This window comes from Polistes canadensis, unplaced genomic scaffold (genome assembly GCF_001313835.1).
Source record: "Polistes canadensis isolate GaletaPanama2010 unplaced genomic scaffold, ASM131383v1 scaffold_376, whole genome shotgun sequence".
In the NCBI taxonomy this organism is placed as follows: Eukaryota; Metazoa; Arthropoda; class Insecta; order Hymenoptera; family Vespidae; genus Polistes; species Polistes canadensis.
The window spans coordinates 90843-115120 of NW_014569923.1; the positions used below are offsets into that span (position 1 = coordinate 90843).

The 24278-nt window shown below is 31.1% G+C and overlaps 1 protein-coding gene across 1 annotated transcript; it reads right to left on the reverse strand.

Moving 5' to 3' along the window:
• Nucleotides 1–5633: 5633 nt before the first annotated feature.
• On the reverse strand, nucleotides 5634–22554 carry LOC106792088 (chromatin modification-related protein eaf-1-like; the record flags this gene model as incomplete). The annotated part of the gene is made up of 3 exons (XM_014758230.1): nucleotides 5634–8000; nucleotides 11354–11565; nucleotides 22452–22554. Coding segments are annotated over 3 exons (2322 nt in total), but the record flags the coding sequence as incomplete, so codon positions are not given.
• Between the last annotated feature and the right edge of the window lie 1724 nt (nucleotides 22555–24278).

Below are 24278 nucleotides of genomic sequence, written 5' to 3' on the forward strand. Positions count from 1 at the left end.
CACCAACAACAGTTGCATCCTAAAATTCAAATTACTTTTCGATAATTACTCGAATAAATATATATATATATATATTTCGATAATTTCGAATAAATACCTCAATTCTGTGTGATTTGGAATAGTTATTTTGTTATTTTTGAAAGTAACTCTTATTGTTCAATCAGGAATATAATAATTATCAGATATAAATTGATTGTAATTACAAATTATGTTTGTCAATTTATTAGAGAAAATATTTGCGAGAACAATAGCGAGCTTTGTTCTTTACGTAACTCGAACAAAACGATCAGAATAATGTATTAACGGAATTTTTGAAGAAACGATTTGAATCACCTTTGAAACTGATTTAGACCCGTGTCAAGCTTGAAAATCTTCGCTTTCTCCTGATGCACGAAGCAAGGAAAGGGTTGTAAGTGACTGTGTGCCATCGATGCTACCCAGCCGTGCTTATATGTCCACGTGTTGGGACCGATGGGCCCCTCCCAACGAAAAAACATGACGATGGTATACCCCCTCCCCCGCCCTTCTTTCACATTTGCGAGGCCCACGGAGAATTGGGAACCAATGGGAATTGGGTCATTTCTACTTGGATCATATTCGTGAAACCACCTCCATCGCGATATTACCTTAGTGTTATTCTCGATGATAAATACCTTCAACTTTCGTTACTTTTCATTAGTTTACAGACATCTAAAATGATCGATATTTTACTGGAAATAAAAGAAACAAAAATAATTCATATACGAGAAGAGATAACATTTTCTTCGAGCAATTTTTTCTTTTATTTTCCATTGATATTTGCAAAATCAGATAAGACTCTTTGTAAAAAATTTGTGTAAAAAAAGACAAAAAGTCATTTTTTCAAGTTATTCATTAACTTGTCTTTTATTTCAACAATTCACCGATGAAATTCCTTAATTTTCTATAATCCATTTGATTATTATTATTATTATAATGAGGCACGTCACACGACGATGTTCATTAAGAAAATTTCTCTTTAGATATATTTCTGGGATTCTATGTGATTTTTACATAGTCGAATGATTATGCCACACCTTTTGGTTACGCCTTTACTATTCTAATTTTAAGATTAACAGAGTATACGTGCTGGTAACACGAATAAATCGAAGAGAAGTGACGACAAGGGATCGTTCGAAAGTGAAAACTGACAGAATTCGACTAGGTCGATGACTTCCTCTTTGTTGAAATTCATTGAAATTCAACTCAGCAATTCTGGAAGTCCGTGTAAATTTCGGTATGCTAATGGAATGTTCTCCGTTCTTTCTCACTAAAAGTGAAAATAATCTTATTCTTTTTCTTTCATTTCCGTTTTTTCCTTTTCGTATTAAATTCCTATTCAATTTGGGAAAGTTCAAAATATTCAAATGTTCCAATCATTTATTTTCTTCAAATCCTAAATAAATTATAAATTGTACCACTATGTTGTGTTATTTATTCGTATTATAATATCTAAATGAAAAGGATTTAATTGTTTGTCTTCTTTTCATTCAAATTTCAAACGAATGAAACAATATTATTTCATATATTTGAATTAATTCAAATAATTCTATAGGAACAATTATATTTGATCGTATAATTATGTATAGGTCAGATAAAAAAAATTACATAACTACTTCACTATTATCTGAACATTAGTATAAATGAACAGATCACCTATACTTGTTAATATGAAAGTAGAAACCGGTTCTTTTTATCTTGAAAATAAATTAGGTCGATTTTGTTACCAATGAGGTAACGAGAAAAGAAAGACCAAAGAAGAGAAGAAAAATTGATCAAATTTTGTTTTAGTATTTTTATTATTCCTTTTAATTAAATACGATTGTATTCTCTTGAACTTCTGTCCATACAGTTTTAATTGTATCAAAATGAAATATTGAAATCACGACTTTTTCATTGGTGAAAGGAAATGATCCCCTTACAATTGAAACAAAGACGAAAAAACAGATCGAGATTGATCTATCGCCATTGAGAGTTTGCCGATCGATAAATCGATCTTCACCTTGTTCGTCATAATCATCGAGTTTCGTAATAATTTCAATAGATTACTATCTTGTCTAACAATTTATGGGTGCTTGTGTAATTCTTGCAGTAATCGAGTGTTCTCAATTTGTGTGTTTAACAAATTTTTCGATTTCTTTTTTCAATAACGTATAACACAAGAGATCATTCATCAATTTTCGTCAAAATTGTTGAGGCTTCGTTCGTTGCTTCGATTGGTCGTCACTTCTACAAAGGATATCACATTATACATAAATGCGTATTATTTTACTTTGCTATATGTAGGTCGACTGAATTTACATTTTTTCGACAAAAATCCTTGATAAGAATGGTAGAGGCAATAATTGAATGCGTTAAAAAATTGAATACACAGTTTTATATACTGGATATAAAGTAATCGAGTTGAATGCCTTGACATTGGCATAACGAGTATACCCTATTATTATGATATCGCGTCCTATTTTATGGAAATGCCAATTTATTTCTCTGCGTGCGTCGCGAAAGGATAAGTGCTCCAAAAATAAAATGTTTCAAAGTATATTGTTAATATGAATAATAACGTTAATTCGAAATTGCTAGAGTTAATGTCTATTAATGTAAGTTAATTTATTCATATCACGTTATTCGAGCATAATTGCTCGTGGGATGCATTCGGAAACACCAATCGCGGAGCTTGTAACCGCGCGAAGACTTACACTTGAATTTTCGTCTCACGAAAAAATCACCTTTCACTCTTATGCTCGCACTCGACACGATCACACCTATCTCTTTATTCGCCAATTTACTTACTTTCTTTCTTTCTTTTTTTTATCTTCTAGGATCTTATTTAACTTAGTTGAAATTGCAAAATTCAAATATCTCTTTTTTCATTTTAAGGATTTCTATTTAATAATAAGAGAGAGAGAGAAAAGTGCATATTGCATGTTTACTTCGAATGACTTGTTTTTTAAGGTCAATATTTCACAACAAAATAAGGTCAATATTTTATTTCATTTTTCAATCTCTTCCAACATTTATTTTTTCCTTTCATTTTCGGGCTTGTTCAAAATAGAATTACTTTTCTATTAGTTTATTTATAATGTCATTGGAATGAGATTTGTATTTGATTATTAGGTTCATAGGGACGAGAAAAAATTGTCTTAATTTTTGTATCGTTTGTTATGTTTCGTTTCTCAAAACGATATCTACCCTAGATGACTGTCTTATGATTGCAGTAACAAAGATCTTCTCTAGGTCAAATTTAATTTGATGTTATTCGTAATTGTTCTGCAAAAATGAGATAAGGTTTGAGAGAAGAAATTTAAGATTATATTATGACCAGAAGACGATAGAGAGGGAAGAAAAAGTATTCAAATTATAAGGTACGACGTAGGTTTGTCCCGGGTGTTTTTTTGCCGACGCACACTGGTCCTAAATCTTCAAAATGTTCCAAAATCATCCCTAAAAATTTGCTTTTCTGGGACTTTTATTAGCTATAGTAGCTAAACAAATTTCTGCATTATTCGTGTTATTGCAGTCATTTATTTTATTATATGTATAATATAATAAAATAATATATATCTATATATGTATGTGTAAGAGAGTATATACGAAATAGAGAGAATATTGGATAAATTGGAATATAAAAAAAGTTCAGTGTAAAAAAGCATCGACTTTTATAAGATCGACCATTATCCTCGTATACGAATACTACTGTATTGGTTCTTTGTTTCTTTTCGTAGTCTTTATCTTATTTTTTGTTATATGTATTTTAATGAATATACGTGGCCACCGAAACCGAAAGTAAAGCAAATGGCGAGCGGTGAAGGCTTTGTGTGCTGGAGCAAAGTTAACGCCCAGAAAACTGGTTGTCCTTCGTTGTGTAATCGGTATGTTCTCGTAATACAGGATCTTCGAATAGCCGCTTTATATTATGTCTACAGTATAAACCTCTTCTCTTTTTCTTTTTCTTTTCTTTTCTTTTCTTTTCTTTTCTTTTCTTTTATTTTCTTTTCTTTTCTTTTACTCTTTGCTCTTTACTGTTCTTTTTTCTCAAGTATCGGCCGAAGAAAAAATATTTGTTCTTCCAACTAAATAAATATTCGAATGGTGTACGTTTAATGTTAATCGCAAATGCACCAACGCATTTTGCCTTTTTTTTCGTGAAATCGGTCTTTTACTTTTCTTTAAAAAAACGTTTTCCATCTTTTTTCGTGTTTTTATTGTATTGCAAGAAATTCTAATCAATTTTCGCAATTTTTTTCTTTTATTTCTATTACATTTATCTATATTTTCTTTTTACAGTCCACATTTTAAACCGGCTTTGTCACTTATATAGGGACATCTTGCATACACGCGAAATATGAAGCTGTTACAATTTTATATATAAATCCATTTTAATTTTTAATATTTAATTTTTTTTGTGAAATGTTTCTAATCGATAGACAAGAAAATATTCGACGACAAATTTCTATGGAAAATTGATTTATATGAGCCGTTTATTATGAAAGTGGTATAAGTCAATTTTTGAACAATATTGTGAAAACATCATATTTATTTATTTCAAACACTTTCATAATAAATGATCTATACTATTATATACGTGTTCTCTATTTAAAGTAGATCATTCATTTCTAGATAACATCAAAAATTGATTACTATTTCTTCAAATATTTTTGCCTGATTTTTGTTTAGATTATAAAATAAAAAACTTGGGTGGTTAAACTACAAGTTTAATTGCAAGCATACAGAGTTTTGAAAGGAAGTAAATATTTGTTCAAATCATCTAAAGATTTTTAGCCTACCTGGAAACTTTTGGTCCACTTAAAATTCGAGACTTTTGATTCATTTAGAAATATTTGATCCACCTTATAATAATTGTATAAAAATATGATATACGTTCATGAAATATTTCAACTTTCATGTTACTTAAACAGTTTTATTTGATTTCGTCATACCAACTAATTGCTCTCAACAATGAATAGCGTCATTAATGAATAACGATCGATAATTTAGTGGATCTCTTAAATTACGGCGAAAATTTGATCACTTTTAAAGAATGACTCGACCTTTTGGATAGTAATTGTACAATTTTATCAATAAAGTGTATTTGTTTTTATGTCAGTATTTTGGCAAATACTGACATGAGAAAAAGAAACGATTTTTTGTAAACATAAATAAAAGAAAAAGTATGGGGATTTTTAAACATTTTTATTAGTTAAAAAATCTAGTATTTACAAAATGAATATAAATTAATAAATCATCCGACTCAGCACCGTCAGCACGCTTACCACTTACAGATATATAATAAAATAATAATAATAATAATAATAGTAATAATAATAGTAATTATAATAGTATAGTAATAATCATCATCTTCTGTATACAAGATTTTTTCCACATTTGTTTAAAGTTTTAGATTAGTTTTACAAGTTTTACTTGTACTTTTCTACACACTCTTCGTGTAAAGTATTTGATAATATTTGATTAAATTATTACGGAATGCTGTACTGGATAAATGTCTAAAAAAATAAGTAAAAATTCAAGAGAAATGTCTTAATCACAAACATGCGCGCATACAACAAATATGAGCTGAAAATGACAACAAAGCCAAAATGAAAACAAGAGCAATTAGGTTATGATCACCAGTTGTGACTACAAATGATATAATCATATTTTGTCATATTTAATCATAAAGTCAAAAGAAATTGGGCTTTTTGAATATAATTGGATAATATCATTAGGGATGGGAAGGAAATACGTGTATGGTTGTGCTTTGTATGCGTGTCAAGATAGTTTAAAAAGAAACGTCATGATATTATCGGTAATAAATCTCATGAAAAAATTGTATAATTTAGTTAGATTTTCTTGTTCTAATTTAATATTTGATGATTTCTATAGTTTTGATAATATCATCAATGATGTTTAGTTCAATTATCGATTGTATCTATACAAGTTGGGTAAAAACAATTAGAACGAGGATGGATATACGATTTTCATTCTTGGATACGTCTAACCAATGGTTGTTTGGTTCCAAATTCTTGTTCCAAAGGTACTAGATAAGTAACTTTTTCACTAGCATCAGCTTCACTACCTTGTGGCTTTAAAATTGGTCTGTTCTTTCTTGTTGGTTTACGAGCTTGAGGGATTACATCTTCGTAAGTAATATATTCAGGCCTGGCAACTGGATTTCTTTGTTTTTTCACGTAGTATCCTGCCGGTGCGTTTTCTCCGATGTAAGTTTGTTGAGTAGGTTTAGCAGTTTGGGGAATGGGAGTAACCGAGTAGTCGGAATGAAGAAGGGCTGAGAGGTCTTCTTGCGTTAGTGTTTGATGTCCTTTGGATGTAGGAATACGTACGACTTGAGGTCCATTGACTTGGTCCTGTTCAATGATTTCTTCGATAGTTAGTGATTTAACTGGGGCTTTTTTTAATAGACCTGATTGAGACACGTAAACGGAGGATGGCGAGGCAGCTGGTATCTTCAATTTGTGAGTTTGTCGAGGCTGAGTGATCGTAGGTTGGATTTCCTGTGCTAGAGGAGGTCCTTCGTCTTTTGGAACAGATCTGGGAACGTAGGATGATCCCGAAGCTTGATATTTTTGTACTTCGTCGTTGGTGTAGTAACTGTTTGGAGATGGAAGAGGTGTACTATTGGGCAAAAGATATTGAATTACTGGTGTATGTTCTGGATCTTTTGTCCTTGCTTCTGCTTGAGCTCTGGCCACCGCTACAGCTTCGTTATTCGCTTTGGCACGATTTTGCTGATGAACTTTATACAAAGCTTCGGCTTGAGCTTGTGCCAGAGCTTGAGCTTGCGCTTGGGCTTGTAATTGATTTTTCTCGAAATTCAAAGCGTACTTATGAGCATCCTCTTGCGCTTTCAAATGAGCCTGCTGTTGTGCCTGAAGTTTCAATATGGCGTCGGAGTGCGCCTTGTATTCTGCAGCTTCATGAGCTCTTCTAGCCTCGGCTAATTCTTCTTGAGCTTGAGCCTTCAAGCGTGCTCTGTACGCGGCTTCGGGATCTTTCGGATGATATTGTTCCTCGATATGTGCACGTCCTGCGTCACTGACCTGTGCACCTTGCTGAATTTGTTCTAAAGCACTTTGTTGTCTATGACGTTCGTTCACTATTTGGATCTGTTGAAAAGCATCCTGATGATGCTTGTTGTGAGCAGCTTGCGTAACTTTTTGGAAAGCTAAAGCTTGAGCTTGAGCATGTGCTTGAGCTCTTGCTATCGCTTCGGCTTCAGCTTGGGCTTGAGCCTGTTGAACAGCTTTCAGGTTATTATGATCTTCGGCATACTGATATTGAGGAGAAGGTCTGAATTCTTTAGCTTGAACTGGAAGGGATTGCACTGGCTGGKATTGGATTTGAACTGGTTCTTCGACAGATTGATAAGCTGGTGCTTGTTGCTGATAACGCGGTGCTGTAGTCTCGATGTGATATTGTTCTGGTAAATGGGATGCTGCTGGTGTTGGTGCTGCTACTGCTGCTGGTTTGGAATACTGACTCGGATAACTTACTAATTGTTGGGAATATTCAGACGCATAGCCAGATTTCAATGCTGATTTTGGTTGCGTTGGAACAAGCTTAAATTCCTGAGCTTGGTTGGCTGATACCAATTGAAGAAGTTCTTGTTCGAACGTTCCCAATTTCGGTTCGGAATATGCTGCAACTTGATAAGTCGACGTACCACTGGGACTCAAACGAGCTGTATGTATGGCATCTGCACGATTTCTAGCATCAATTTGAGCCTGTAATTGAGCTGCCACTTCGGCTTGAGCCAAAGCTTGAGGATGAAGCTGTGCTCGAGGTCTCGGCGGTACTACAGCTGGTTTTCGATAATTGTGGTAGGCTTGTTGCAATTGTTGTTGTTGTCTAGCGTATGCTGGTAATGGTCTGCGCTGGGATAGTGGCGTTGCAGTTGTTGGACCGAACGTTTGTGGTTGCGATTGAGAATATTGCTGCAGTGCCGCCGATAGGTACTCCGGTGAGAGCTACAAATGAATAAATATTCTTAAATAATCTTATTTCTTTTCTGTTTTTATATATTATTTCAATTTTAGTCAATAAAAAATGAAGGCTTATTCAAGATAATAGTTAATAATTCTCAAAATTAATAATTCAAAATTAATAATTCAAATTCCTCTTGAACGATATGAACGATAAAGAATGAAATAAATAAAAAGCTATCATAGTAATGTGATATTTGAAATCGTCATATAAAAAAATATATATGATCGTTTTAATTTAATATTGAATAAAAAGAAAAACTTTCACACTATCAAGTTTCATATTCATATTAATTTTTAAAATAAAAGACAATATACCGCAGTGTGTGTGAAATTTCATCCGCAATACTACTAATGTAATTAATTATCTTTCTAACTTTTACGGACAGATTGTGTTTTCTCGGAATCTGTATTCCATTTTTGAAAGTCGAGGAAGATTTATCAATTATTTTTTCATACTATATTTTGCATAACTCTTTCACATGTTTCCCCTATCGGTTTACTGTTCTATCTCCTACGGAAAGGTTTAATGTTTCTTTTCTGTTCCACCTTTATAGAAAATAAGAAACAAGAAATGAGATAGAACAAAGAAATGGAGATGCATTAGGATACTAAAAATGATTCAAGATGAATTTATTGCGTAAGAAGATGCTCGCAATGAACTTGATGTTACTGTAAAGGTTAACACATCAATGTTACCTATGATGATATCAATAGGTTCGGTTTATATAGAAAGAGAGTATCGTTGTATGTATAGAGTATCGTTGTATATATATATATATAATGTTGTAGGATGAGTCGACGACTTATAAATTGTAGGTAGACAATTCTCTCTCTTCCTCTTTCTTTCTCCATCATTGTTTAATGTGACTCATCCTAGTGGACTAGGTCTAGTAGACAAGGCAAGGCCGTAGATAGGATCGACGGAACGGAAAACGAAACGACCGTAAGTAACATTTGATAAAATAGCTAGCAGAGGGATTTGCTCTCTCGGTTAGTTGTGTTGGGTGTGGTTTTACCGGTTCTATCTTACGACGCTGCGATTAGAAGGCGTGCAAACTTGTTGTTCGTGTTATGCAACAGGCCAATCGGGATCGTGTTCGAACATTTAATGCTGTTCAACGATCACGAGTCAAGCACATGCAGCTGCCACAAAAGAAACGCGTCTTTTCCCTCTAAATAATGTAACCCTATTCGATGCTCATGTCGATCTCGCGAGATATTCTTCAAAGAATTTTTTTCTTTTATTTTATGAAGTCTGGCATGTTGATTATCTAGGATAAGTTACCGCGCGTTTAATATATAGCATAGTTCTAATATATTAGAATAAACATAATATTTTTTATTTTGATAAATTTATAGTATGCTTTTTCATTCCTACAGTCTAATTGTATAATAAGAGAATTATATGATATATTGTTAAACGAAAAAAAAGAAATTTCGTTTCGTATAATTTACGTTAGTATACGTAATTTATAATTATTATTAGCAAATACATATACCTTGATATATTAACCTTGAACTATATGAACAAATTATACAATTTTAGTGTGACATAAGAAAATCTTCACAAAATTTAGACGTAATTGTGCCCGACGTTACGGAAAAATCAATAACCACGATTTAAATCGACGACCATGACGATGATCGACTGAAACGAACTATTATGCATCGATAATAATCATTTTCTTTCTTAAACGTAGGAAATAAAATCCTCCTTCGTACATTTATTACCTTCGTAATTACGATGGATACTAATTTTCTTCGAACGTTTTTTATTTTATGGGATTTTACTTTCTAAGAATATATATGATTTTCTTTTTAAAGTATGTGACCTCAGTACCTTATTTATAATTATTTCTGCTGATATTAGTATGCTTAAAAATTAAGTATGGCCTCCTATTATATGACTATAAACTGAAAATCTTTTATTCTAGTGTGTTTTTCATACTGAAAATTGGTATGCTTTCGTAACAAGATAAAATTTGAAAGAGAAAGAGAGAGAGAATGTACGAAGGCTACCAACTGAGAAAAATAAAAAGAGAGATATAGAAAGTAGAGGGAGTCCCCTCTCTTTAGGAATTTACAATCTCTCATTATCCTGAGCGCGCAACTGCGAAATGAATGTATGTATGTATGTATATAGATTTCGTTACGCCATTTTGCACTACTTATTTAAACGCTTGAGTTCCGCCATAGAAACTAAATATGACAGTGACATCGAACGTGATGATTATTCATTACGTATTGTTTCATTAAGTCGATCGTTAGATTTCATTATTTTTTCATCTAATTATAAACTAATATTATATTTCTTTGATTAAATTTTCAAATATTTTATATATTTATATATCTATTATATATATATTATTTATATTAAATTATTTCTTCATCCTAAATTCCTAATTCTAATTTTCATTTGATTGTAAGCAAACTAAAACAAGAGAATTGTATTGTATCTTTCTTTTGATCTATTATATTTCAAAGTAGGTAACGAAAAAAAAGCAAATTACAGAAAATATAGGAAAAAAATAAAAATGTTCTATTCGCGGCTACTTGATCAGCATGCGTTGGCCAGCAAGTGATAGGCGGCCAATGGTCACGGCTGACCGAGGATAATGGCGTTAGTTGTTGCATGAAACCTTCGTGTTCTTGTAGGAGGTGAATAGTGGCTACAATACGTTAATGCATTTCAAATCGATTGTTACCTGATCGAGATTATGTATTTATTAATCCACGGATCCGTGTTGGTTGAACATACAACCTTAACCTCGATTATCGTTCGCAGGATGAAAAAAGAAATTAAGATCCTTTAGCAAGAGTAGAACTGTGCTATCACATAATATCTCTCTTTTATCTCTTTCTTTCTTTCATATTCAACGATTATTGCTTTGATCAAATTGTCTGCTCTGTTAGATTAACTGACACAGTTACTCGAGTATCAAACTTTAACCGATCTCTTTTCAACAACTTCGTATAATCAACGAGTAAAACTAACAAGATATTATATTGTGCATATTGAAGTACACGTAGAAACACGCGATTCTTATGATTCTAAAAGAGCATGTAATCTTTATTATGGGAAACAAGACATAATTAGTTACTCTAAGATCATTGATTTGGAAAATACATAAAAGTTCGTTGTCGATGTCTTTATAAAGAAGAATGGAATATAAGAAATGATAATTACTTAGAGTTTTTATATGACTTTATAAAGATATTATGTATTTTTGCATCGATTTTTTGTGTGATCCTTTTTTGTTAGAATAAGCTTTTGTAATAGTATGATGATAGGTTCGCGTTAGTGAAAAATGATTAAGATTTAAAATCTCTATTACCTCTTGAGGGTCATCACCATGTCGAACAACGTATTGGCTTGGCGATGCTCCATAAACGCCATTGGCTGATATCGGTGATCTTTTAGCAGGACCTTTTACGTCGATCTCTAGCATGACGATGTCATCTGCACTCGCCGTGGGAGACGACGACGACGATTTTTCTGCCACGTTCGATACGGCAGACTCCTTTTCGGCGGAAACCGCCAATAGACCTGCCAAATATTTTGTTATTCATTTCAAATTATAATCTCATTGAAAATTAATAAAACAAAATATAGAATTAATTAGAAATAAACATTTTCTAATAAATAAAATAAACCTACTTGAATAAATTCTGATCGAGAAAACCTTAACCTGATCAAATTTCTGTGCTACTAGAGAATGTTTCTATTTTTTAAAATCCCACATACTTGAAGGAGATATAAAAGGTTTACGAGGATCACTCTAAGTACCTATAGATCTTTCAGAAGAATCTTGTTCTTGAAGATAAATCTAATGAGAAGGTAAGATTAAACTGATGGAGGAGCATTATCTTGAAATGGGCGTTGCTCGTAAATTTGAGATCTAAGTCATTTATTTTCGTTTAGTTCCTTTCCACGGACAACGAAGGAGAGCAAAAGGTAGTTGCATAGGAAATACTGAAAGTAAAACTCGTGGGAAAAGTTTCACGAGGAGTCTTAACTTTCCCCGCATGTGAGTTCACTTTCCACACACAGTTCCTCAAGCTTCTTACGATGAGCGCCATTATTGGCCATGGTAGTCACATCGTCATTCGGATAATAAACATTAGCTTTGGCTATCCTTCGATACGCCTTACGATTATAATAAATGTTCAAATTGTTATATATAGAAATTATACGATCTATGCAATATTGGAATATTTGCTATTTTATATAGACTTTTTTGTGTATAATATTTTCCTTGTTTGATTTGTCTAAGCATTGGATTGGATAATGTTTAATATTAGAATATTTCGTATTTTCTTCAGCAATAAATATGTATAATGTCAGAATTGTTAATAAAAATGACTGGATATAGTGTAGTATATTCGAATATAAAATACTACAAAAATACATTAAACTGTGATATATTGTCAAAAGATGTGTTTTTTAATATATGCAAGATTGTTATTACTAACTGTTGTAACTGTACTTGTAGTATTTATCGAAATTACATAAAAAAGTTTCACGATTTTACAGCGTGTTTTTAGAGTGCAACGAATAAAAAGGATCGCACGATCTCTTTGTGTTTTATGATTTTTCGCCAAGTGCATGAAATTTAAATAGAGAAATATATTTTGTTAGAATTATGCTTCTCTCATCGTTATAGTTATTCATTTGATTAGGATTTATATTTAAGTGTAATTTCGGTTCCACGCACATAAGAACATATTGTAATTTTTCATTTACTAATTTTAAGATTTTTGTTGAAAGTATTATTTTTTAAAATGATAGAAAACGTATATATTAATAATAAAGTAGAAGAAAGAAAAACTAGAAAAGGTTCAATGATCCCAAAACTAATTCGCATTATCGTTCTATGTCATAAATTTCCCTTCCTAATATAAGTCGTATCTAATAGGACATTAGATTTTCTATTCCATTCCCTTTCGTTGAATTCTGCTCGACATCTCATACCGGAAGACTTTCCCCATTCTCTCTCGAATATATCCGATGTCTTTTCGTGCGTTCTCGGCTCGGTCAGGCATTATATCATTGCTACTTGGAAGTTGGTCCGGTTGCATATATGAGAAAGAGATTTACTTTCGATCGTCGAGATTATTCTTTTAGAGTTGGCTTGCAAAATCGTTCGATCGTGTCTCGATCATTCGACGATAAAAACGTTTTATTGCTCGATCGATTGCGTGCTCTGCCAAAGAGGAATTTTCTATACGTCATCGAATTATAACTTATATATGTACCTTTGTCATATATATATATATAAGCCATTTAATATATAATGGCTTAATATAATAATAAATAATAATAAATTTTTAATGAAGTATTGACAAAATATGTTACATTTCAAATAATTATAATTTATTACATAATTACAATTTATGTTATTAATTATATACATGGCATAAAATGATGTATTATTACACTTATTCGTTTTTGTTTTTTACTAAATAATAATTATATAACATTTCGTACTTTTACTTGTAATCTTTGATTTTGTGCATTCTATATTCATTATTAGAATTAGCTAATAAATTGTACGAAGTTCGATACGCCCATGATTCGATTGTTTCGTCACGAAGTCACGCCGCGCCGCCATCGTGGGAGACCTTTACAAGGAATGTAGCTCTATACTAGCTTGGTATAAGGTTATGTCGAAATTATATCGATTTAGATTGGATTCGAATCGTGTAAAGTTACGATCGATAGATCGTACGCTCCTATGAGACACTATCGATAATCAATGCAAAAAGTCGTATACGTACACAGCTGTTTTCTTTTTTTTATTTTAACGGTTAAGTTATTCTTATGTTCATTCTTTTTATCCTGAAATATTTGATTATTTAGGAAGAAAATCTCGCGTCGTATCATTGGTAAATCGTCCTGAAAGTGAAGCTTAACGGAAGTTTTCTCCACTTTCCTTGCTGTGTATCACGCGAGAACCGGATGTAACGGGAACTTAGGTTTATAGTTACCTATGTATTATTATCGTGCCGTAAAATACGGGTTTCTCTCTCTTTCTCTTTTCCTCTATTAATAACTTCCTTCTTGGCGTTTCTCGACGTTCGAGACTTTTAATCTCAATTGCGCATCGTTATATGGACGCGGAACGGAAGAAGATTTAACACATAGTTGAAAAAACTGTGTTTTTCCACATGCGGTCCAACTTTCTATTCAGGTCGTTTGGATTTTTTTCTATAGAGAAAATAACATATTCTTGACATTTTTCACAATATTTATTCAACTGATGGATAATTATAGAGAGAAACGTAGTAGTTTCGAAATTATGATCGTTTAGTTAAATACAACTCGTTAAACAAATACTAATTTATTATATGATAAATATTATTTTTAAAACTGAAGAAAAATAATATTTATCATAACACAAAAATATCTACTATTAAAATATTATGATATTATTTGAAGTATCAAGACAGAATTTTATTTTACATCAATTTAAAAAAACTTTAAAGACAATTTAATACAGTAGATCCTAGAATGTTTTGATATTTATTCCTGAAAAAATAATGGGTCCAACTCATTAAACAAAGAACAATTGTTACATTATAAATACAAATGTTTCAAATATAAAATCATAATTTAGTTTTAGTTCATTCCATAAATAGGTAAGAAGATTAAAGATGAATATTAAATTAATTCAATTTCAATTGAATATAAATATCTGTTTTAGCCGATAAAAATGATTAAATGATTAATTTCTAAGATTAATGTCTTACGTAAAATTCTAATTATAGCACGATTCATTGATTAACAATATCTTTCAAGCTACGTAACTGCAACCATAGAATCTAGTGATGTAATTTGCTATTGAATGGTATATTCGTTGATAGTCAACATAATTGAGTTTCTATTTTAGAAACGATCACGTGTACGGGACATCGATTAATACGGGAATTTATATTTATCTAGGAAGAACGTTCATATCAAATCTGACCTTGCAATGGAAATTATTGCAACTACGTGAACAAGCTTTAGAATTGTAGATCATTCTTGATTACGCTTGCTAATCTTTTCTAATATACAAGTTCATTAGGTAGATACATACGAATAAAAAGATGAATAATTTCAAATGATTTCAAAGATCATTAGGATTAAAAATGATTTCTTCTTTTTCACACTCATTTTGTTGTTCTTCTTTTTGTCCATCGCGAAACATCTGTTAACCGTATTTTAGGAAATTTCTACATGTATGTCGCGAGTCTGTGAAATGACGAGATTCAAATTCATGACGGATCTTATTTCTTTGTTAAACTTTGCGAAATTCTGGGGAATACGAGAGTTTTAGTGCTCATAATAATTATGTAACACAAGAGTAAGAACAATAATAATATCAGCGAGGACGACTAGGACGACGAAAACGACGATCTATTCTAGCGTTCTTATAAATGGTGAAATCGTTAAGTAACATCCTTTCGGTTGTTGATTAACAAATCTTTTGCCTAATTAACGCTTGGTGAGTTTCGCGCCTTCCTTATGAAGTCTAAGACACCGAGACCAAACGAAGACGAATTTCACACGACGTGTGAAATAACGCGATCGAGAGAGTAATGTGATATCGTATTGTTACTTTCGTGAGAAACCAGAAAGAAGAAACCAAAAGGAAATTCACGATAGATCGAGTTAAGTAACACTTTTCAATGTGTATATGTACATGTATTGTATCGTCAAAATGTGAATAAGTTTTATTTTTTATGGGAGTAATATCAGTTAATAGTATGTAAATTTATATTTCTGTTGAGAGAGTTTACTTTTTACAAAAGTGCTACATTCCAATAAACATATATGCTTTTTCATTAATTTTTGGAAAATTATTAGATAAGAAATATCTCATTGTAAAAACAATGCGGATAATTTTGATTTGATTTGTTAATATTGTCATTTTCATCGATTTTGAAAGAACTCAAATTTCATGAATTCCATTTGAATCTTTAAGAAATTTAGATTGTTTTCGTCCGATATAATGTTCCTTTTTATTTATTTTTTTTCTTATGTAACATAATGTAATGTGAAATTTAACGATATTAACGATATCTTTTTAAGCAGCAAATTAAATTAATCGTACATCTCGAAAGCACTTGGGAAGTAATTAATAATATATAATTACACTAATTCTACGTATGAACGCCCGTTCGAATGAACGAACAAACGAGAAATCTTTCAAACGAGAATCCCGTTATTTTCTCTAAGAGGCGAGAAATTAACGAGCGATGGTCGTTAAAAAGATCGATAAACGTTCCACTTTTCACCTCAACGATTAACTTATTTTTCTAAATAACGAGTAAGTATCGTCCAACTATTCGACTGATTGTTAGTTTATGTGTGAAACGTATAAATAAATGTGTATGTGTGCGTATTTAAATTTAATGTGTATGGAGTAATGAGGACTACTTCAATATTTTGCTTCATTCGATATGCGCGTAGGATGTTATGCGAATTTAGTGCATTATAGATAAGAAACATGAACACTTGTAATGATATTAAAATATTTGCAAAATCAATTTTGTTGAAAAATCTAATTGTTAGTAAAAATATTAATTTATGTGTTTTTGTATTTGTGATTACTTGCATGATTTTTCTATCATGTAATAAATGTTAAGAAATGTGAAATAATTGTTTCTTCCCGTAATCAGTTAAATAGAAAATCCCCGGAGTATGAATTTATATTGAAAAAATGTGTTCACATTTTTAAATTTAGGACAAACGAGATCACTATAATTCTCATGATAGTCTTTACAAATAATTACAAAAATGGAAATAAAAAAAAGTGAAAGAAAAATTTGTATCGATTGTTGAAGAAATAAAGTAAGATTAGATCGTTCGATTGGAATTCTTTGTAAGGTAGTTCAAAGGTCGATCACCGTCCGGTGTTAGACAATAATCATCGCTTCTAACATCGTATTAGAGTGAAAATTCGAAGAGTATTACACGAGCTACGTTGGCAAATCGACCATTCTCTCTCTCTCTCTCTCTCTCTCTCTCTCTCTCTCTCTCTCTCTCTCTCTTTCTCTTACTTTCTTTTTCATTTCGTTTTTTTTGATCTATTTAATGGCGTTCTCCAAGGACGATAAATCTGTCGATTAAACGAATAAACAAAAAGTCCGTTGGGATTGGCACACGATAATTGCGAATAAAATATACGTACATAATCTCGATAGATACTTTCTTAAAAACTTCTTTGTCTTTTATAACTTTTTCAACTTTAAATGTGAGTCAAAATGTTTTTAATTAAACTGTTGGCAGGATACCTTTCGATGTTATCGAGTTCATTTTGAAAAATTACGATGATAGACTGACCGGACGTAACATATTTTGTTTTTTCGAGATCCATCAGAAAAACGATTTACTCATTTTTTTTCTTCTAACTGTTCGTTTCTTCTAACGTTTCGTTTGAGTTGCGTTACTTTGATCGAAATACTAATCAAACTCGTACCAAAAGATTTAATACAAAATTATTCTTTTTTTAAATTGTGTATTTTATATGTTTTTGTCAGAAAATAAAATCAAATAAATTGTTACTTGCCGTACACAGAAATTAATGTTTTTTCATCAATATAAATAAGTTATACTTATATAGTATAGTATAGTTCATGTTAGAGAATATAAAGTTTATTACGAGTCTTGTATTATATAATTTTTTTTTTTGTTAAATATAAAAAACAATTGAATTATGGAAGGTTGAAGATAGAAAAATATAGTGTCAAATAAATAAAATGTAGTATATCGCATATACAAGTAGGCAACACATAAAATAAAAACTCTTTATATGAAGTATCATTGACAAGAAGCAATTTCATAAGTCTGTAAGTATCTTTCATGATGGTATATTTCTTTATGGTTTCATTACTTACTCCATGACAGACTCAACGAACAAAGAAAGTTATTACAAAAAGATGAGCTCGTTTGATGTTTTCATTGTAAGTGTTAATATATAGAAAAAATGTGTATGCACGTGTGCGCATGTGTTTTTCTCTTATATACGTTGATGAAAATTAATCGATTTTTTGTTTTTATATACAAAGCGGCACGATCAAAGAATTCTAACGGGGACAAGGCAACAAGGATGGAATAAACTTTCTAGTTTTTCTATTTTTCCTTGCTTCATTGTTAATAGAATTTTATTTAGAAATTAGAAACGTCAAGAAAGAGCGAGAAAAAGCGAGAAAGAGCGAAAGGGATAATATTTCGATATATGTATTTGAACGAACAAGCCAATTAATATCAAGCACCACCATCATTATTCATCAATAACACAAACAACAATAATAATAATAACAACGACAATAAAAATACCAAAGAAGAAAATAGGAGGCCTAATGAGCGTGAATAATTGCATGATTTTGGTGTATAAATCGGAACTCAACGAACTGTAACGACGATAATGATTTCGTTCACAATCAGTTAATGAAAAAAAATGGCGATAGTGGTAGCCAAAGAGGTGTTCGGGGGGTTCTCTACAAACATTCCAATCATTCCTTTTTCTTTTCTTCAAATTCTTCATTTTTTTTCTATTTTATTTTGTAGGACAATAAGATAATAAAAATCTAATAATGATAATAATAATAAGTTTTCTATCGAGTCTTCTTTTGAAAAAGGGTTTAGTGATGATTATGTTGTATTTCGAGATGTAGAATATGAAATTGTGTGAATTCTTATATGCACGATGAACAAAGATTGTGGATATTAGAGAATTCTTGAGAAAAATAACGAGAGAGAGGTAGAGAGAGGTAGAGAGAGAGAGAGATTGGTAGGAAAATATTTACATCTAGGTACAGTTGATAAAAAGTGATAGAGAAAATATTTATTTGTTGAAATTAGAACAATGAACTGTATTTTTCAAATTGTTAATAAAAATAATGTGATATCTCGGATATCAATATTTGTTTGTACGTTATGCGTATTTGATAAGAATACGATAGAGGTAAAATACGTCAACGTTGGATTAGATATGTGGATATGTGCTTAAAATAAACACGTTTCAAGAAAAACGTGAAAAAGGGTAAAAAACCATGTGATGTTGACTCTACAGAGGTAATAAAAAAATGTGACCTTTTTGATAATAGGTATTGAATAAGTGTGAGAGAAGTTTCTTGATGCATAGAGTTTGAAGTAAATCACGTTAGTGGTTCGGAGATAGTTTCAAGATACGGATAAGCGTGCAGTTGTCGTCGTAGCAGTTGCAGCCTCGAGCTTAGAGAAAGGCAATATCATCATATGTATGTCGTCGTTTGTATGTATGTATGTATGTATTTGTGTGCATGTATTATGTGTGACGAATATGTATTCCCCTGGTTCGCCTGATGTGATTGGGAAATAATCGAACAGTAAATGACACGAGAACGTGTGGGATTATACGAGCACCGCCCTCTCCTTTCTTGTAATCTAATACCACGCATCCGTTTTTCTCGACTTTACGTACGTGGACGATTTTTATATTGCTGAAGGAAGTTGTATGTAACATTGTGAGATGAACAAGTAGGACGATTCCATTTTTTCTTTTCTCGATTTGCTTTCTTATTTTGTATTTTATCATGTGGTATCTTTCGAAAAATTGCTATTTTCTTCGAATTTGTTTTTTTTTTTTATATTATGCAAGAAAATGAATATAATTTAGAACGGAAATGGTTGTGAAGTCATCGAAAATGTAAGTTTTATGAGAACCGACAGCATCCTCGTTCTCAGCTATGACTAATTCAACCTGAATATTGAATATAATTTCTTCTTAACCAACCGGATATTTTCATTCGTAGTTTCCTATTTTTACATTCGATTGAGACGCTCAAAGATATAAAAGGAAGAAAGAAACAATTCGATTTGTAATTTTTCCAAATTGTGTTGTTTTAAAGAAAGGAAGAGAATAATTACCGATTTTAATGTAATTTTCTTTTCTAAAGCAACAAGAAATAAAAAAAGATCAAATTTCCCAGAAATAAATGAAGAAAACTCTAACAACTGATTACTATAATTAGGTTATAACTTTTCTATAAATTAATTAGATGAAAAAATTCAAATGGTTAGTCAAACAAGCAGATATTTTTGACGCTATAATATAATTAGTTCTAAGAATAATATTAAACCAAGTTTATGAACGTTCTCAATGTCCTAGTCATCTTTAGTGATCTTTTTCTTTCGGTGTTCTAACTAACCCCCTCGAACAGATTTCACTTGTGGTCGCATAAAAATATTACGCTACGATTCGTAGAGAAAGTATACTACTCCTAAGGCGATATAAACTCGGTTCTAGATCGTAAATAAGATTCTAAATCGGGGATTTGTTTTTGACGATATGATCGACAAATACGTGATAATATTAATGAAACCTGAGTTTGTCGATCAACTGTAAGAATAATTGTCCAATTTATTTTGTTCAAATATTGCTATTTTTATTGTATTCAATTTGTTTATTTTTATTTTTAAAAAGATTCTAAAACACCACAATGAATAATATTATCAATAATAACTGAACTAGTGAAACCTAATAATTGAATTAAAGAAAATTTAATTATTAAGCCTAATAATGATTTACATTAGGGGAGTTGAAATAATAAATAATTAATATTACACATTTTTTTATATTATCTCTAAATTCTAATATACGAAATATAATATGCGCCACGCTTCGTGAATATTTGTTTTAAAGCAAACAAAATTAACTCGTTTGATAAATATTCATTCAAATTATGAATAACTTTATACAATAATAAGATAAAAATGCTTTGGATAAATATTCGTAGAGGAGGGGTGAGTTGAGCATAAACCAAAAATTGTGAGATAAATATAAGTAAAGTAATGATAAGACATTGTAAAAAACTKTGTAAGTTGTGCAAAAAAAAACCTGATTATATATATATATAAGATAAAAATGCTTGAGTTTATTTTTGAAAGTAATTATTGCAGATAGAAAAATTGATCAAAGTTTATAACTCTCAATTAGAACAATAGGAAGATCTACAAAAAAGAAATAGGGAAATCATTTTAAATTCAAGTTAAAACTCCCCCTTGTGTGCTGTTTTAGATTTCTCGAAGTGACAGTAATCTTGGCCGAGTATCTAACGTTCCTATGCATAATCGGGAAAGCGAATTCAGTACCGTAGTAAACGAGTTTCTAATGTGAATACAAAATGCGTATTTCGTGAGTCGAAATTCTAAAACGACTACGAGATCGTGGAAAGTAGCAAAAAGATCGTATTTTAAGACTTTGTTCGCTTAATATTATATTTAATGTTTCGTTAAAAAAAATTTACTTTAACTATATATTAGATTTTAGATTTAACAAGTTAGAATTTAGATCAAAATAATCGTCACGGGATGTTGACAAATTTCATTTCGTACAATTTATGATCGAACAAACACATATGTACACTATTAATCATGCAATGATTTAAAAAAAAAAAACAAAAGAAGGTGACTAAAGACACTAGAGAAGGGAAATAGAGCGAGGGAATAGTATTCGAGAAAGTAATAGACTGACGTAAGTTACATGGGATAAGTGCAAGTGTATTGTACGTTACATATACATGTCCTGTTGAAAAATAAAATCTAAAGATACGTTCAATGTGTGTAATGAAAAACTTAATACGTAAGTACTTATGCAGGATATATGTGTGTGTTTTTTAAGAAAAGAGAAAGGTCGATTTATTTGGTTTAAAACGGTAAATCGATGTGAGTATGTGTTTAAACGATAGCATTATCAATTTAATATTGTAGACGAATATTGAAAGTTTATAGAAACAGAAGATTAGGCACTACGATATTTAAAATATGCAAAGATGTATTGTGTTGGCCTATAAGAATTCTCACAATTTTGGAACATTTTTTACGTATATTAAAATGTAATCATTGGATAAGTCAATATATTGTTATTATTTGTTTTTCGTCAGAAAATTAATCTTTAGTTGATATTTGAAGTTGAATCTAGAGGTACCTATATATAGTTATGCTAATATAATTTATAATATATAAAGTTTCACTTTCAGACACGAGAAATTCATTTTTGTGATTCATACATATAATTATATTAATAGAAATGATGTTAATATTACAATGTTATATTTCAAATTTCAATATAAAAATTTGTCTTGTTGAACAGGTAAAAATTCTTTCCAAAAAATATTTCTCATAATATATAAATATATATATATATATATATATATATTTTTTTTTGGATGTTTTTCAACACACTTGAAACAGTAGAGAGAGGAAAGAATTGTTCACATAAAAATTGCACAAGCTTGACAAAAATCACACGCGAGAATTTCTTTGTCACACGCGTGAAAAAGCGAGCGAGAGGGGGTTAGAGAGAAAGAAGATTAGCGTGCGGAAGGATCAAGGATATTGATATCACTTTGCAGAGGTTCGTCCTTGATGCAGGAGGAAAGCGTGACGTAGCTCGGAGCACTCACCTGCGATGATAAACAAGAGCCACATGGTGAGTAAATGAGTGACGAAGCGGCGAGCGAATGTTCGGTGGAAGTGGGTTTCTCGTAGCTTTATAGACCGAGGGGAAAGGCCGCGCCCGGAACAGCCAACCAGGTGGGGTTGTTAACCACTTTTACACGATCCTCTCGTCTCGCTTCTATTTAACTTTGTTGCAGGATACATGGAAACCAGATTACAATGGAATAACTTCATGACGATATCTCCTCTCTTCTTCTTTTATTATTACAATACTAATCTGAATAAACTTTTTTCGATATTTTATAATAACAAAATCTGACTATGACTCTAAAATGATAAAGTTTATTTATCCAAATTATGCTATTTCTATTGTTTAAATTCCTAATGAATTTGTGATTAAATTTCACATTGGTCAAAATGAAAATTAACTAACCTGCCATTTTCTCTTCCTCAGATATTTCTTTGTATAAACCGTTTGATTTTACACAGGAGATAAAAAGATATTTGACGATCTTAAAGTTAACAGATTTCAACGAGAATTCTATGCGTACTAATAAACTGTTTTACCATGGAAACCGCAAGATTCGTTTTCTCGTATGTGATTACTCGAAGAAAATTCATCCTATCTTCGAAATCATTTTATAATTTGATTTAACAAATATATTCAGATTTTATACTAATTCCGTGTAAGGTCATTGACTCTACGTTTTCGATTTGGATTAACTAAGTGCAAGTTCAAACTATTTTTCGAAAGTAGACTTTCTATTTCACAATAACTGAAATGATAATTATCAAACAATACGTTCCTTTTATTAGATTAATTAAGAATAATGAATAATATTTATTTTTTTTCAAACCTGTTCAATTAACAAAAATGACAAAGAAAGATGGCTGTCGGGTTTTGGAAATGATTTCTTTAAGATTTTAATTCTTTTTGTTCTTAAACGTATCGTATTATTTGTTACATTGTAAAACAATGTTGTATGCTATAGTGTACTTGCAATGACAATTATTAGAGAATTAAATAAAAAATAATAATAAACAGATACCCATCTTTTTCAAAAATTTGTTAAACAGATGAACGGGATCAAAAATGATGATAGGTTTATTTCAAAAAGTTGACAATAAATTAAATGATTAGTCGATCACATATATGTATATATATATACACACGTGTATATTTTAAACTAAATCTATGCATAATTATATGTAGTTTGGAATGATATATATTTGAAAATGTAGACAAAAATGTTCTTAATTAATAGTAAGATGAGAACTTGCGACTATGATAACTGCAATAGTTTGAGTGGTTGGAATAATTGAAGTAGTTGGATCGAAAGTTAAGCATTGAGATTGAAATTGGTTGTGTGTTCCGTCTCGTGTCGTTGTAGAAATAGTAATATTACGTTGAGGTCAACGCAGTAAACGGTGAATGTATGGAAATTTAGGGCAAACTACCGAGTCACACGGTACTTGGTCCACCACAAAGAAACTCGATTTGAGAGGTCAAGCATAATGACAAGGAGACGAGATCAAGAATAGGAAATCTGACCGAAGTGCGAAACACATTTCGTTGTTAGCGGCTAATGTCTTGAAGAAGATTTTGCAAAAGAACACTGTACCTTTATATTTGTTATTAGGTATGCCCGAAACAGCTTGTGGGTTAGAGTTTTTCGTGAACTATACTTAACACTATATTGCTCTTACTGTTAGGAAATTTACCTACTTATTTATACATATAGCCCAGTCAATAAGAGGTGAAGGAAAAACTTTCAGGTAGAAGTTCTCGACAGTTTGATACAAAGGTAATTCGACGTCGCTGAATCGAATGG